General features: G+C 54.1%; 1 protein-coding gene across 9 annotated transcripts in view; it reads left to right on the top strand.

Annotated features, from left to right (window-relative positions):
• Positions 1 to 15,028, top strand: part of Rph3a (rabphilin 3A) — a 122,460-nt gene extending 107,432 nt beyond the window's left edge. For all 9 annotated transcript variants that reach the window (XM_013503738.1, XM_005403207.1, XM_005403206.2 and 6 more), the window contains 9 exons: positions 1,810 to 1,889; positions 2,795 to 2,869; positions 3,584 to 3,693; positions 4,382 to 4,508; positions 6,221 to 6,277; positions 6,963 to 7,117; positions 8,779 to 8,860; positions 12,237 to 12,333; positions 12,974 to 15,028. In XM_013503738.1, the coding sequence (XP_013359192.1) occupies positions 1,810 to 1,889; positions 2,795 to 2,869; positions 3,584 to 3,693; positions 4,382 to 4,508; positions 6,221 to 6,277; positions 6,963 to 7,117; positions 8,779 to 8,860; positions 12,237 to 12,333; positions 12,974 to 13,104 (914 nt within the window). In that variant the 3' untranslated portion in view covers positions 13,105 to 15,028. The remainder of the gene's footprint in view (positions 1 to 1,809; positions 1,890 to 2,794; positions 2,870 to 3,583; positions 3,694 to 4,381; positions 4,509 to 6,220; positions 6,278 to 6,962; positions 7,118 to 8,778; positions 8,861 to 12,236; positions 12,334 to 12,973) is intronic.
• Positions 15,029 to 16,360: the final 1,332 nt, after the last annotated feature.

Genomic DNA, 16,360 nt, shown 5'->3' on the forward strand with positions numbered 1-16,360 from the left:
TGCATTCCCCGAGATCAGTCTGCAGCTCTTTGGTAAACAGAACCCTCGTGTGCCCCCGAGATCGCACTCCTGGGCATGTACATGCCGAAGTGTTTCAGCAGGCGTGCTCTAAGAGTGATGTTTGACCAGGATTGTAAGCCACTAGACCTTTCTGCCTGCACCTGTCTCCTCGGTGATTTATTAAGCGGATACTGTGTACCTCTCGGAGAATGCCAGGGAGACCGGACTTGCAAGTGTAGGATGCAGTGTGTGGTCCAGGGTCTGGCTCAGGCAGGGACGCTGAGCCACACAGACCTGGATGAAGCCTGGCACAGCGGCATGGCCTTGGCTCACTGCACACTAGGAAGTGAACACTGGTTGAGGGGCAGGTAAACTGAGGCACCGCCCGAAAGGTGCTTCAGGGACTGCATGCTGTCATCCCTTTTCTAGTTTGTAGTCCTGGGGACTGAACCGAGGGCCTCTGCACAGAGCTACATCCCCAGTCCCTTTTTTTTTTTTTTTTTTTTTTTTTTTTTTTTTTTTTTTTTTCTATTCTATTTTTTTTTTTTTTTTTTTTTTTGTCATATTTTTAGCTGCCTGTAATCCCAGCATTCAGGAGGCTGAAGCAGGAGGATCGCTATGAGTTCAAGGCCAGCCTGGACTACATAGCAAGACCCTATCTCAGAAAAATAAAATTGAGATGGGGTCTCACTAAGCCTTCATTTTTTCACAGTGCTCCAGGCACAGGATGAATTGCTGTTGTGTGACTCAGACATCTGAGATTCTAGTGGTGACATGTGCACCGCATGCCAGGGACTCTCCTGAGCCTGCTGTATGCGTCTGCTCATTGAATCCCCTTGCCCAGGCCAGGACGGCTGCTTGTCCCCCCGCCATGACAAATGGAGGGGACTGGAGAAGTGCCAGCTGTCCCCTGCATCTCCTGTGCTGTCTCGTGGGTCTCAAGAGAGACTGCCTGCCTCTTCAGCCAGGGCTGTCTCTGCTCCAGAAATGCACCGGGCCCATTGTTCACTTGTGCCTGTATTTTGATTTTTTTAATTAATTTATTTTTGTGCCTGTATTTTTAATATTCCTGTCTCATGCATATTAATATACCTGTCTCCAGCTTCCTCCGCCTCCCACACTGTAGCAGATGAACTTACTGAGCATGTACTAAGTGCCTCAAACGGTCCCAGATACTTGGATGCCGTGTGGCTCCCGGGAGGTGGCCACAGACAGGTGCAACCTCTCTGGAACTGTCCCCGGAGGAAGTCCCTAACAGCAAAAGATGGCAGATGAGCTGGCTGATATACTGGCACTAGTATTCTGGTAGAGAGAGACCACTGACATTGACTCCATTTCAGATCAAGACAAGAGCTCCTAAAGGAGAAGAAATATACTGAGTGACCTGAGGGCAGCTGCATTAGAGGCAGTGACGGGGAGGGCTTTTCTGAGCAGGTGAGGTTTAGGCAGAGATGTGGATGGTAAGAAGCTGTTAGCTATGTGAGGATGTAGAGGGAGAGCATTTGTTCCCTCAGCAAGTAAGGACACATCCAAGTGTGTCCTGACTGGTGCACAGCAGGGGCAGAGTCAGCAGACAGCCCAGCCCTTGCCCCCACGGGCCTCAGTGTAGCCAGACAGGAAGCCATCCACCGAGCAAGCGCATAGATAACCAACCGATCGCACATGCACAGAGGCGCTAAAGAGGAGGGTCTGCCAGGATGGAGTGTTCTCGTCTTCTGTATTCTCCTTGCCTAGTCTGACTGGGTATGTCATAAGAGTTTGTTGAATGACTAAACAAATGTCCTCTTGGTTCCTGTCTTACCCCTTCAGCCACTCTGGGTGCCCTGGAATTCAGCCTTCTCTATGACCAGGACAACAGCTCCCTGCAGTGCACCATCATAAAGGCCAAGGTGGGTGAGGACACTGGGGTGAGGACAGTTCCGGGGCTGTCTCCCGCTGCAGCCTGTCTGTGGCAGCGCTGGTGACGGGCGCAGGGTGGTCACAAGGCATAGCTGACGTCTCTGTGGCGGGACTTCCTCCGGGGACAGTTCCAGAGAGGTTGCACCTGTCTGTGGCCACCTCCCGGGAGCCAGACCCTGGCTCTGCCCAGGCCGGCTCCCTGCTGTCAGACCTAGGAGCTCCCCTTTGGCTCCAAATCTGTCCCAGTGCGGACCCCAGAGCAGCCTGTCCTCCCCCCAGTGCCACTTCCTCCGTGCACATATTGGGTGCCTGCTGTGTACCAGGCACTGCGCGCGTATGCTGAGCTATTCAGCAACCACCCTGTAAATAATGCCTTGAGGTCAGTGCCCGAGGCACCTTGACCCCTTTGTATGGGGCGGGGGGCAACTGTGGTCTCAGGAGTGAGTGCGAGGTCAGGGCCAGAACTCAGGTGTCTCCTCCTCCTCTGATCCTCCTTCTCCGATCCTCCTTCTGTCTGCCTTTCTTTTCTATTCCCATCCTGGCAGAATAATGCAGCCTTGATGGGGTGCTTACTCTGTTCCTGGCAAAATTGCATCTAAGCTCGCCACTCCACAAGGAAAGTCCTATTCTCATTCCCATTTCATAGGTGAAGAAACAGAAGCTCAGAGAGGTTAAGATTCCTTCCTAAGGTCACACAGCTTGTTTGGTAGCAGCACGTCTCTAGGTCCTGACTGCCTGAGCCTAGCACTCTCTCCAGTACTGTGTCTCCCTCCTCTCTCTTTGGAAGAGGAGGAGTGCAGGGAGGACCACCAGGTGGGACAGACACCGGGGCTGTGCTCTTGCCTACAACAGCAGAGGCCCGAGCCTCTCAGGCCCCGGTCGGCTTTTCTTGCAGGGACTGAAGCCCATGGACTCTAACGGCCTGGCCGATCCCTACGTCAAGCTGCACCTCCTGCCAGGAGCCAGCAAGGTACCATATGGCCGGCAGCTCTGCAAGCCTGGCCCGCACCGGGGTTCTCAGCCCTGAGCCTAAAATAGCCCATCTGGCCCGTGCCCTCGACTCTGACCCGGTGACAAAGCCCTCCTATGGCTGAGGCCGAAGGTGGTCAGGGGCTCTACTCCTCCCTCCAGCCTGAAACCCGGGTCCCCAGAGCTGCCTGGAAGGGAGCCCTCAGCGGCTCCCAGGCCTGCAGGGGCTCCCAGTGCGCCCCGCTTCTCTCCCAGCCACCCTGACCTCCAGCCCCTCCTCATCGCTCCTAGAAAGGAGGCCCCTGCAGAGCTCAGGCTGCCCCCCACCCCAGGGTTTTCAGCGCACCTCTGGGCTGGATGTGGAGGTGTGCTCTTCCGGCATGATTATGGCCTTGTGTTAATTAACACGGGGACGATGCCCCAAGATCTTCTCCCTGGAAATGGGAGACTCATTTCTCCTCCCTGGGTCAAGGGCAGACATCTCTGCTTCTTTATCTGAGTGGAGGGTTCCAGCAGGGGCCAGTGTCGGCCGCGGATCCATTGGTCTGCGGCCATTGTCCTGGAGGTCCCAGGCCCTTGAACACGCATTTGTGGCCGACTGGGGCGCTGGACACTACCAATGGGAAAGCCGCAGCCCACCTCAAAGCGGCTCAGAGGACGGGGCTGCAGGGAGCTCCTGGGGAGTCGAGTCTGACTGACCCCTCTCGGGCTCTAGTCCAACAAGCTCCGGACGAAAACTCTGCGCAACACCCGGAACCCCATCTGGAACGAGACCCTCGTGTACCACGGCATCACAGACGAGGACATGCAGAGGAAGACCCTCAGGTGCCCGCGGGCGGCGGAGAGGGAGCAGGAGGGGACCCGCTCATTAGAAACACCTGTGAGAAAACCAGGCCTGGTGGCACACACCTGTAGCCCCAGCACTCTGGGAGACTGAGGCAGGAGGGTCACAGGTTTGAGCCCAGCCTGGGCAGCTTAGCAAGACTGTGTCTCAATCAATCAATCAGGGCTGAGGGTGTAGCTCCATGCAAAGGCCCTGGGCTCAATCTCCAGTAGAAGGAAAGGGGGGACGGGGGGGGGGACAAATGTAGGTGAAGGTGAAGGTCGGACAGGAAAAATAGCTCCATATAGCTGGAGGTCAGGACGGCGGGGGGGGGGGCAGCTAGTGAGTGGGGCGGGTCCCAAGTGCCCCCACCCAGTGCAAGAACGCCTTCCTCCGGACAGGAAGTGAGTACCTGTGTGCACATGCGCAGTGCGTACCCGTGTGTGCACATGCGCAGACTCGCCAGGCTGTGCCTCCTAACCCAGTGCCCGGGGTCTGCACCCTTTGGGGCAGGTGGGTCACACTGCAGCCAAGCAGAAGTGCGACCCCCGGCCCAGGCTCCCTAAATAGGCCCCGTGCCCTTCCTAGACCCAGCCCACGCTCCTCGCCCGCACGGGCCGACGCTCTGGCACAAAGTAGGAGTTCAGTATTTGTTGCCCTTTCTCTGCCCACTCCTTATGTCCCTGGCAGGATCTCCGTCTGTGACGAGGACAAATTTGGCCATAACGAGTTCATCGGTGAAACGAGATTCTCGCTTAAGAAACTGAAACCAAACCAGAGGAAGAATTTCAATATCTGTCTGGAGCGGGTGATCCCGGTGAGTGCCTCAGTCCTTGGGATTTCAGGGTCTGCAGTGGGGATGGGTCCATGGGTACCTGAGCAGAGGGCTGCGGCAGCCGGCCAGGAGAATGAAGATTTCCGCTCAAGAGGTCAGGGCTGTATCTTCCTTCTCCTTTGACTTCCCAGAGTCAGCAAGGAGCAGACCCAGCCCTGCCACTCCCTGCTCCTTAGCTTTAGCCAAGAGACTGAACTACTCTGAGCCTCAGTTTTCTTGTCTGCAAAACGGGTATCACAAGAGTGCCTACTTGTGAAATGGTTGTGTTTAATAAACATCAGAACAGAATCTACTGTGAAATAAGCATGCATAAATCACAGTCATTATTATAGAAAATAATGCTACCATGTCCACCTGTCCATCATGACGTCCACAGCTTGGTGGCTAAGAGTGTGGCCTTTGCAGCCAGAGGCCCTGGGTTTGAATCCTGGCTCTGCAGATTGAAACCTACTCTTAGGCAAATTCTTTAACCTTTCAGAGCCCCAGTTTTCTCTTCTGTAAGCTGGGATAATGTGGGACCCACCTGACAATGTCTTCTCATGCTTCAGCGTGGTTGTGTGTACAAAGTCTGAGAACTGATGTCACCCTCGGATGTGGCACTTGGCCTTAGAGGAAGAGCAAGGAGTGAGCTGAGGTTCTCCCACTGGGCTGCACCGCAGAGTTTACCAGGAAATGTAAACACCGAGATTCATAAACTAAGACTGCGGAGGGGCCCCCTGGAGACACCCACTGAGGAGGGAGGGGACGCAGCAATGGCATCTTCTGAGATAACGCAGCCTGCCCTTGTTTGAGGTGTGGGCCCAGGGTAGGGGAAGAGCGGCCCGCTGAGGGCGGACTGACTGGTCGCCAGGCCCTGCTCTCACAGCTCATGCAAAGGAACTGGACACTGTGAGAGGAACCGCGGGGAAGGTTGGCACTGCCTGCCGGGCTCCTCATAAATCCCTTGCTGCCCTAGGAGTACAGCCGGCTGTCCCAGCACCCTTTTCCTCCCCTGCTCCATGAGCCCAGTTGGCAGGACGGTGGCCAGGCCGCCACCAAGGCCGTCAGCTCCAGGATCTGCCCAGCTTGCTGGACGGACGTAGCCAGCCTGGGACACAGACACAGCGGGAGACGTGGGGGCTGCTGCGGCCCTTGGACGCTGCTAATCATCCTCAGCTCTTTGCCCTTTTCTTCCTCTCAGCACCTGCTCCCCCACCAAGGACCTGCTGGGCCTCAGAAATGCTGTCCCCTCTCTGTGGACCCCAGACTTCCTCATTTGTAAAGCGGGGAGGCTGGATTTAACCAGTGGTTTGCAAACTGTGTTCCTCCGAGCCTTCGGGCCACGGGCTGGGGCAGAGATACCCGGTGGTCCAGAGCCCAAGTCCCTGAGCCATTCAGCCCAAGCGGATGAAAGCTATCTGAGTCCTATGTGGGGTGCTCTGATGCTGGGGCAGCCACTTTCCCACTCTGCTTCTCGGTGTCTTCATTTGCAGACTGGGCACGGGGAGAGAACCCTGTCCTGAGCAGCGGGCGGCATACCCGCCTCCCCTGCTGCCGGCTGGCATCGTATAAACTGCAACCGGGAGGGCAGCACCAGAGGCGCAGGGGCTCGGAGACCCCACCTCAGGCGCTGGGCGCTGACACGGGAGGGGTTGGGGCTTCCTATGAGCAAGGAACCCTATAGACAACCTCTTCGTTCTGTTTCCTCCATCAAGATGAAGCGTGCAGGGACCACCGGCTCGGCCCGTGGCATGGCCCTTTACGAAGAGGAGGTGAGCCGGGGTGGGAAGCGGAGCCATGTGGGGTCTGTCTCTTCCCTTCCTGCCTGGCCCCGTCCCTTTCTCCCTCTTGACTGCCTGCTTGCCAATGGGGTCAGCGGGGAGTGGCCTTTCACCCCAGTGGGACCCGGGGTCTTTCCCACACTTGAGGCCTCTAAGGGGGCAGCTGCCCTCTGACACCCTGGGTACCCGAGAGTTCCTTGGCTTCGGGCATGAAGTTCTTCTGAGGTCTGCACAAAATGAGAGCGCTGACACCCTCCCCCTGCCCTGGGGACACGGGCGGGCTCCTCGGGCTGTGTGCCTGGCAGACAGAACCATATCTCCGTGTCTCCTGCTGGGCTCGCACGTGGCCGCAGCATGTGGACCTGTGAGAAGATGAGAAGATTGCTTGGGTCACAGGAACCTGCAACCAGAGTCTGAGATATGGCTGGAACAGGTCAAGGCTCAGTCCCGGGTCAGAGTCAGGGTCACTCAGGGCTCGGGATCAAGTTCCACGTGTGCTCGGGGTCAGGGCTCAGTCGTCAGATGCCCACCCTCCCACCCCGCAACCTTGGGCGCTGTCGCTGTCCGTGGTGCTGACCCACCTGAGCGAGCTGCGCTCCACAGCGGTCCTCCGAGCCCGCCACACTCACAGCCCAGCCCCTGCCCTCCTAGCCCCTGTGCTTTCCTCTCAATGCAGCAGGTGGAGCGCATTGGCGACATAGAGGAGCGCGGCAAGATCCTGGTGTCCCTGATGTACAGCACTCAGCAAGGAGGCCTCATCGTGGGCATCATCCGCTGCGTGCACCTGGCCGCCATGGACGCCAATGGCTACTCAGACCCCTTCGTCAAGCTGTGAGTCAGGGCCTGAGGACCCCGAAGGGCCCATGAGGGTCCCAATCCTTGGAGAGCCAGAGGGCTTCCCCCAAGTCACAGCACACTGAGACCCAGGAGGGGGACGAGCCTGCGTACAGCCTCAGTGGCACAGGTGCTAGAGTGGGAGGCTGGCATCTCAGGCTTTGGCAGTGTGGCACCTGCCACAGGGGAAGCTTTGTGATTCAGTCCTTCTTGGGGGCAAGTGGCGTGGTCATGGCAACCCTCTGGAGCCCTCAGATGTCAGCTGCATTCCCTGGGGCAGTTCAGAACCCCACAAATGCTCCAACTTTAAGTGCTCCGAGGAAAGACCCTGAGACTTGGGGGTCATTCGAGGCCCTTGATCCTGGGGCATAAAAGACAGATCCGAGCACGTGAATCATCCTCTTGCTCAGTGTCCTCCTCCGGGAAGTGGAGATTGCAGTTCCATTTATCTCCAAGAGGGGGCGCAGGGCTCAGAGGAGGCCTCATACACTGTGAGCGTACTTGATACCCATGATGCTCTGGGCTAGAAGTGTCTCCGATTTTGTACTTTTTAGGGGTTGGGAATACTTACATCTCAAAAATGAGATATGTTGGGGCAGTACCCAAGTCTAAGCACAAATTCATTTAGGTTACATGCACACCTATCATAACCCGAGGTAAGTGCATACAGTATTTTTAGCGTACCCATGTTCTGGCTGCCCCCATCACACGAGGTCAGGTGTGAATGCTCAGATTTCTAAAAGCTTCTGAGTTTAGAGCATTCCGGATTTTGGATTTTTGGATTGGAGATGCCCAGCCTGTATAAAACAGTTAAACTGTGCCCAGTGCCAGAAATTTTAAAGTAGAATTCGGCCTTGCCCTGTGGCAGCAAAATGTGTATTTTCATGGATATGGTTAAGGACATGGGCTCTGGATCCTGATTGCTCTGATAGCCTCTAGTATTCTCTAGCTGTGTGACACTGGGCTTATGGTTTAACCTCCCTGGGCCTCAGCATCCTCCTTTGTAAAGTAGAGTGAGTAACCAAGAGAGGCTGAGATATGCAAGAGATGCATTGGGGAAAGCACCTTTGTCTCTTTTCAAACTCCATCCCTGGAGGATGTGTTTCCACCCAGAAAACATTGATTGAGCACCTGCTATGTGCCAGGTCTGGGGAAAGAGCCTTAGAGATCAAGGAAATGGTGTGTGCAAAGGTCCCGAGACAGACAGGCAAGTGAATACGGGACAGAGAGAGGAAGCTGGCATAAGATTTGGCTGGGATGAAGCAGGGACCCAGTCACACAGGGCAAAAAGCTAAATGAGGATTTTAAACTCTGCCCTGAGTTCTACCACCAGCCACGGCTCTCGGTTTGGTCCTTTGGGACAAAGTGGTGGTGAAGAGCACACAATGCCAGCACAGTAGCTCAGTGCCATCCCCAGCAGTGTGACCCAAGGCCTGTCTCGGGCCCCTCAGTTTCTGTGTATGCAAGGGGAGTGGCCTGCCCAAGGTGCTTGGTGCCAGGTTGGCGCCCTGAGGCGCATTGGTCATTGTCAGTATTGCTTTGCTTTCTGGTTTGCTCCTCTGCTGTCACCCTGAGGCTGAGAGGGGCCTTTGGGGCCATGGCAGGGCTGTCCTCCTTCAGTAAAGTCTGTGCGTAAAGCCTCTCCTGTCTTCTTGCAGCTGGCTGAAACCGGACATGGGAAAGAAAGCCAAACACAAGACTCAAATTAAAAAGAAAACCTTGAACCCTGAATTTAATGAGGTAAGGGCCACCCCGCCCCCACTCACACTCTACAGTAATTCTTGTGCACGAGAGAGGAACACGTCGCTGCTAGAATCACGCGGATCACATCGAAAGAGCTTTGGGGCACAGATCTGCTTGAATTAAGGAGAGGGAATGAGTTCCTTGTCACCAGAGGAAACCAAGCCTCGGCAAAAGCCCTAAGGTTAGGAATTCACAAGAAGGAAGGGGCGGTTGGAGGGAGAGTGATTTAAATGGGCTCTGATGCCTTCACCCACACTACTGCTCTGTGAACTCAGAGGTGAGAAGAGAAGTAGGCTTGGTGCGTTCCTCTCCCCATGTCCGCCCAGGGCACGAAGGCCCACTGAAGCTACTGGGCACTGACAGCAGAGCCCCTTCAGTCTCCCCTCAACCCTGCTCTGTCTCCCATACCCTCCAGTCACCCAGAACTCCATGCAGATTCCTCAGTTCCTGCTGCTCTTGAAACCATACTTTCCCTCCCTAACAAACTCCTACTCATTCCTCAAAACACAAAGCATTACCTCCTACAAATATGCTTCCCCTGCGTTCCCAGACACTGCATCATCACTCCTGTCTTATGCTGCACCTGGGTTGCAATTATCTGCTGGGCCTGTGAGACACCAGGGCTCCAGAACCACCTGGCAGATTAACGGAGGATGGGCTGAAGGGGAGAGTGGAAGAGCAGATGAGCTCTAATCAAACCTAAAATACAGAGAAGCCCCAAGCGGCGTCCTGGGAGACACCACTTCAGAGCCTGAAGCCCAGCCCCTAGCCTCACCCAGAGCAGGCTTTAGTCCGGGTTCCCAGCTGTGTGCCAGCCCGGCTGCCCAGCCCTGTATTCTTCCTCCCTGCCCTGTTCCCGAGATTCGTGTTGGGTCAGAGTCAGCTACTACTGGTTGCTGTTGTCTTATGTCACAAGGTGGGGAGGACTGTGCTGTGTAAACAGAGCCCAGGGTGATCCCTGACCTGCTAGCTCGGCTCTTCCACCGGCCACTGGACTCAGAGATTTCGAATAAGGAGCCATTGCCCACTGTCTTGCCCTCCCCTGGAATCTCATCAAGTCACAAAATAAGATACCCATTCAGGAAAAAAAAATATCCATTCAGCACTCTGGGAGGCTGAGGCAGGAGGATCTTCAGCAGCACATACACTAACATAGGAGGATCTCAGGTTCCAGCCTGGGGAAGTTAATGAGACCCTGTCTCAAAATAAAAAATAAAAACCTCTGGGGATATAACTCTGAAGGCCCTCAGTTCAATCCCCAACACCGTACACACGAAAATAATCTCAAACCCAAATCCCAAATATCAACACCAAACGGCCTGGAATATAGTTCACTGGTGCTGCACCTGCCTGTCACGTGTGAAGGCCTGAGTTTGATTCCTGGTACCAACAAACAAGCAAATGTGGACCAAATATCAACACGAAACCCTGTATCTTCTAACATACTGGCCCCAAAATGTCTTGAAATGTGGCTACTCAGTGTTGGTGAGCACGCAGAGAAACGCACACATTCCTGGGCAGAAGGCATGCTGGCCCCGCCCCCAAAGGGAAGTGTGTTAAAGTCCTTCAAAAACTGCAAAATCCTTAAAATTCCACCTGTTTGGGGAATAGGGAACATAGTCGAGTATTTTAAAATTCAAAAGTACAAATAGTCATTCCATCAAAATCCCCTCTCCCTCCAGCCTCCCGCACCTACTTATTTTCTTCTAAAGTAAAGATATAATTTGTTTCTGAGACTTTTTTATATATGAGGTGTGATTGTAGTATACAGCGAATGTTTGCGTTTAAAATGTTTATTATAGGAAAACACACATGCTGTGAATCCCCCTCGGTCTTCCCCCTTGCTTCAAACGTACTTTTCCTATTGTTCTTGCCACGTTCTGAAGCAGTTCTTAGAGTCCTTTTTGTGTCTTTCTGAAATGTGATCAAAACTCTGGTGAATACTGCTACTCAGCACTATCCAACACCAAGGCAGGCTCGGGAAAACACGTCAGTGCATCTCTATCCACCGGATCTGCCAGTTTGCAGCTGCTGGCTCTGCCCTAAAGTCCAAACGACCATTGAAGGTAAACATTTTGAATTGATTGGGGACATCCGGGCAGCCACAACAGTGCAACTAAAGACCCTCACGAAAGAGGACTTCCAGAGCTGCTTCAGAAGGTGGCAAGAATGCTGGGATAAGTGTGTTCAAAGTGAGGAGAAGTATTCTGAGAGGGACTCGTGGCAATATATCTTCTACTGTAATCACTTTGTAAATTTAAACAGGAATCATATTTTCTGATCAGACCTTATATATACAGTGTAAATATACGCTTGACCTGTTTTCTTACTGTTCGCAAATGGCATCACAATATACTCGCTACTCTCCCTCTTACAGTGGTACAAGCTCAGAAGTTCACTTCCTAGAAATCATCCTAAATAAATCATCATGGGCGCCCACAAAGACTTCCCTGCAAGGATAGCCTCGAAAACAGCCTGAGCACTCCACTGCGAGGGTTTAGGCCAGTGGTGGCAGACCTACAGCAGGCATGCTGCAGCCGGCTGTTTGTTATTGAAAGCTCTGAAAGGTTTGCCACCCCTCATTTACGCTATGGTGTAGCCAGACAGTCATTAAGTGCAGTCATGAAAGTGGCGATAAAGAAAACTATTAGTAAAATATTTGTGAATAGCTGTTGGGTTTGCCATAGGCTATAGAGTGGGCCAAGGAAGCTATAACACAATATATTCAGTATTGTTTCATATTTTAAAAACATGGATCAGCATGAACACACATGGGAAGATACTGACAGTGCCTATTCTTGGGTAGTTGGATTACAAGTCTTTTTTTTTTTTTTCCTCCCTCGTTTTGTAGTTTGGTTTTGTTTTTTGAGACAGGGTCTCGATATGCATCCCCAGCTGGCTTCAAACTTACGGTGATCCTCCTGCCTCTGCCTCCCAAGTGCTGGGATTACAAGCATGTGCCACCATACCCAGTTTGCTTATTTTAACAATGGGTATGAGTAAGTTTTATATTTAGGGAGAAATTTTTAAAAAAAAAAAATCAGATTGTTTAGGAGCAAAAGCACTCCGTTTGCTTTGACCATTTTTACCCTCTAAACATAAGATAGGCGAAGCCCTTCCAAAGCCCAGGAAGGAAGGACAAGGTCTCAGTCATCACCTTCTGGGAATCCAAGCAGGACGAGGTCAGGTGGAAAGCCCCTGCAGCCTCCCTAACCCAAACAGCCTTCCCTGCAAGGTTGCGGGGGTTTGCTATGCCGCGTGTTTGATGAAGATCCTTGAGCCTGGGATGGAGGCTGCAGGGCGCCCCTCAGTCCATGACCTGCTCAGGGAGGGGTGAAGGCATCCGCACTCACTCTTCCTCTGCCGCACCTAGGAGTTTTTCTACGACATCAAGCACAGTGACCTGGCGAAGAAGTCACTGGACATCTCCGTCTGGGACTACGACATCGGCAAGTCCAACGATTACATCGGTGAGTGCTCCCAGCTCCGGAGGAGACCCCTGCCATCTTCCCCGGAAGAGGAGGCCTTGCAGGGATACAGAGGGTCAGGCTCAGCCCTGGTCTTTCTGCAACCCCGCCGCCGTCCCAGCCCTGAGTTGGAGCCTGTGACCCTGGCTCTAGTCCCTTTCCGAGTTGCCTTTCTGTGACAGCGCTGCCCCAGCGGGCTTATCTGCTGACCCCTGAGCCTGCATAGAACGACTCCACCCTAGCAGAGTGGGGTCTCTGCGGAAAAGTGGTGCAAAGGAATTCCCTCCATTTGTTCGCAAGTCCAGGGTGAAGGTTTTATTATCCTGTCTTCCTTGCAAATGCAAAGGAAGAGAAGTGATTGAAAACAGGGCTGGCAGAGACTCTGGACAGGGTAAGGGCTGAGCAGGAAAATGAAGGGGGTGGTGGGTAACGGGTGCTAGAGAAGCAAGGGGGCGGGTTTCCATGAGCACAATGGTGATATGCAGGAATGCCTGACCAGCTAGACACCAAAGTTATGCCTTGGTGCTGTACTTGGGAGCCATGGCAAGTTCTTGAGGCACAGAGGCCCATGGTACCACTTTTGGGCCTAGGACGGACAACCTTCATTCTGACCTTCTGCTCCTCTCTCCCTCCCATGCCCCAGGAGGCTGCCAGCTGGGGATCTCAGCCAAGGGAGAGCGCTTGAAACACTGGTACGAGTGTCTGAAAAACAAGGACAAGAAGATCGAGCGCTGGCACCAGCTACAGAATGAGAACCACGTGTCGAGCGATTAGGACCGAGCCCTGGTCCCCCGCTCTGTGCGCCCCCCGCCCGCCCCAGCCGCTCTCCGCTCTCTGGTCTCTCCCCTATGCCCCCCTCCCAGCCCTCGCTGCCCTTCTCGAGCCTGACTTTGGGGTCCCCCCATCTTGGGCATGGCTGCCAAAGACCTTCCCCTTCTCCTCCTCCTCCTCCACCCCTCTCCTCCTCCCTTCTCCTCTTCCTCTCTGTCCCCTTCCTCCTCCTCCTTCTGCTCCTCTTCCAGCTCCTGACGCAGCCCCCCTCTGGTCCCTAGTATGGAACAGGAGGGCTGGGATGCAGAGATGCTTATAAAGAGCAGGTCTGTTTATTAACCACGCAGTGTGGGTGAGTTAACAAAGGTCTTCACCATTTGAGGCTGTTTTGCTACCCTCCTGGCCTTGAACACACACACACACACACACCCCTGCCTGGGCCCTGTGTCCCCTCTACGTGTCCTCTCAGCTGTCAGTAGACTCTCACACCGGGAGCACACACAATCGGGCAAAAATGGGGACATCCAGGATCCCACTATCCCGCCAAACACACCCCCACTTGCCAGGAGAGCGGCCTGCTCCTGTGTTCGGCAGCCCCCCCCCGGACTCCCACTCCAAACACATGAAGAAATGGACACGCAGCACACACAGAAGACCTCGTTGCCCCCTCTTCCAGGAAGTCATCCATCCGCTCCTAGCAAGAAATAATCCCCCCCCCCCGCGACTGCCGTCTCTCCGCCCCTCCCCGCCAACGCTCCATCAGGAGAATCCCCTTGCCTGGCCCTCTCCTCTTCTGTCCCCTCCCCACTCCCTCCTCCTCCCTGTTCCCTCTTCTAGGTAGAAGAAGGAAAACAGAAGCTGGGTGTCCAAGCCTCCTGCCCGCCCACCCAGGGACTCGCCTCTTAAACTCAACACCGCCGCTGTCTGCGTGGCCAGATGGCCTTGGGCTCGGGCAGGCTGTGGGCACAGCCCTGCGCGTGGCAGCACCCTGCAAGCTGGTGGATGCCCCCTAGAGAAACTCTGCCAGGCCCGGTCTGCTGGTGGGCCCTGGGAAGAAGACAGAGCTGTGGGTCCAAGGGGCTCCGCCAAAGCCTCTCCGTTAAAAGAACAACAACTCCCTTCATGCTGGGACTCTGTGTCCTTCCTCGGGTACCCTGTCTCTTGCAGAAAGTCTCCCCGTCTCTCTGTCCATCTCTCTGTGTCTTGCACTCTCTTTTCCAAGTTCCCCAGGGGCATCAAATAACATCACGGGTATAAAACTTTAAAAAGGGCCAAGCCCTGATGCCAAAGGCTTTTGGTCCATCCTGAGTCAAGAAGAACGTGATTTGAGGTTGAGGTCAGGCCATCCTCCGTTCCCCCTAAGAGGGCGTTGTTTTTCCCAACTTCGAATAGGTCTTTCCTTGTGAAAATCATCACAGCTCGTCCCAGGCCCCTGCCACACGCTCTAGAAGCTGTCGGACCCCTACAGAAGCTGTTACCCCAAACTCACGCCTTCTAACTGCCCCCTTTCAATGCCCTCTGTCCTCAGCTCCCTGCACAACTTATTGGAGGACTTGGTTCTTGCCTTTAAACAATCATTTTATAAATATCAAGCTCTTCGCCTTCCCCAACAGCTTCCTGGCCAACATCTTTCCCTGTGGCCCTGACTTTTCCCTTTAGTGCCCTGTGGCATTCGCTCAGCCTCCCCTCTGCCATGGTCCCCCCTTAGGAGAATGCATGCCGGCTGTGTCACCCGAGCCTGACGCTGGTGTTGGCGCTGCAGTGAGCATGCCCAAGCGTGCCGTGCCCCTGGCCGGGGCACACACCGTCCCGGACACATGCAAGCGCCTCCTGCCTAGGACATTCACAACCCCTGGTGCATGCCAGCCGCCCACCGCCTTTCTTTGTGCTGATGTAGCCAACAATAAAGTAGGACTATCCAGGCAAACCGTAGTCTGCAGTTTTCCTTGCTAGTTTCTACACAGAGTACTTTCTGTGGATGTCCAGTGAGCAGGGAGGTACATCCTCACCCCTCCCTCCACCCCGCCCCAGGAAAAGTCCCAGTGGTTGTGGAATCAGGTATTGTTGAAGTTCGAAGAAATCATAGAACTGAGCCAGGGCCCGATTCAAGCAACTCGCTTCTCAAGGACCTCCTTCATCTGCTTCGGAGGGCTGGCTACAAGGCATCCAAGAGAAAGACACAGATTTACCAGCAAGGGGCCAGATACCTAGGCTTCATAGCGACCGGAGGGAGCACCAATTAGCCACAGAGCAAAAGCAGGCTATCTGAGCCCTCCCAACCCCAACCACCTGGTCCCAAATAAGAGTGTGTCTGGGGGCAATGGGGTTCTCATATCTGGATCCCAAATTTTTCACTCATGGCTAAGCCCCTCTATGAAGCCATAAAGCGGGGGGAGAGCCCCTCCACTGGGAAGCTGACCAGAAAAGAACATTTAAACCGATCAAAGAAACCTCGACACAGGCTGTAGCCTTGGGACTGCCAGATAGAACCAAGCCTTTCTTGCTAAATGCCCATGAATGGAAGGGAATGGCCATGGGGGGGTCTTCATTCAGATCTGGGGATCCTGACATCAGCTGGGGGCACACTTGTCAGAACAGTGCGACTCTGTGGCCCTGGGGTGTCCTCCATGCTTCAGGACACTTGCTGTCACTGCCTTGCTGATGCCAGAGGCTGACAAGCTGACTTTGGGACAGCAGCTGACCATTCGGGTACCATGCTCAGTTATAACCTGAATGGACTGGTTATCAAATCCGAGGATGACCTGTTATCAGGGGCTCCTATGGGAAAATCCCTGCATAACCTTAGAGACCTCTTCATCCAGCCACCTTTCTGCCAGTCAAATCAGGAGCCCCTTCCATGAGTGTGTGGAAGTCGCGGGTGCAGTGTTCTTGAGCTGGGGGGATCTCATAGACTGCCCCCTCAGAGACCCAGATATTCAATATTTCACAGACGGAAGTAGCCTTGTGCTAGAAGGGGTCCAGCGACCAGGATATTGATGACATTGGACTCTGTGGTAGAGACCCAGTCTCCGTCCACCAGAACCTCAGCCCAGAAGGCAGAGCTAGTGGCTTTAAAATCACACCACCTTCTGATCACATTCAGTGGGCCAGGTCATTTCATGTCTCCGAGTCTCACTTTCCTCATCTGGAAAAACGGGGACAACAATAAACACTTGCGAGATTTACTGAGAGATTTCAAATGTGTAGTACGTGCAGAGTCCCGGACACACAGTGTGGCCTTGATAAACGACCTCCGATT

This window comes from Chinchilla lanigera, unplaced genomic scaffold, assembly GCF_000276665.1.
Source record: "Chinchilla lanigera isolate Chin_1 unplaced genomic scaffold, ChiLan1.0 scaffold00081, whole genome shotgun sequence".
In the NCBI taxonomy this organism is placed as follows: Eukaryota; Metazoa; Chordata; class Mammalia; order Rodentia; family Chinchillidae; genus Chinchilla; species Chinchilla lanigera.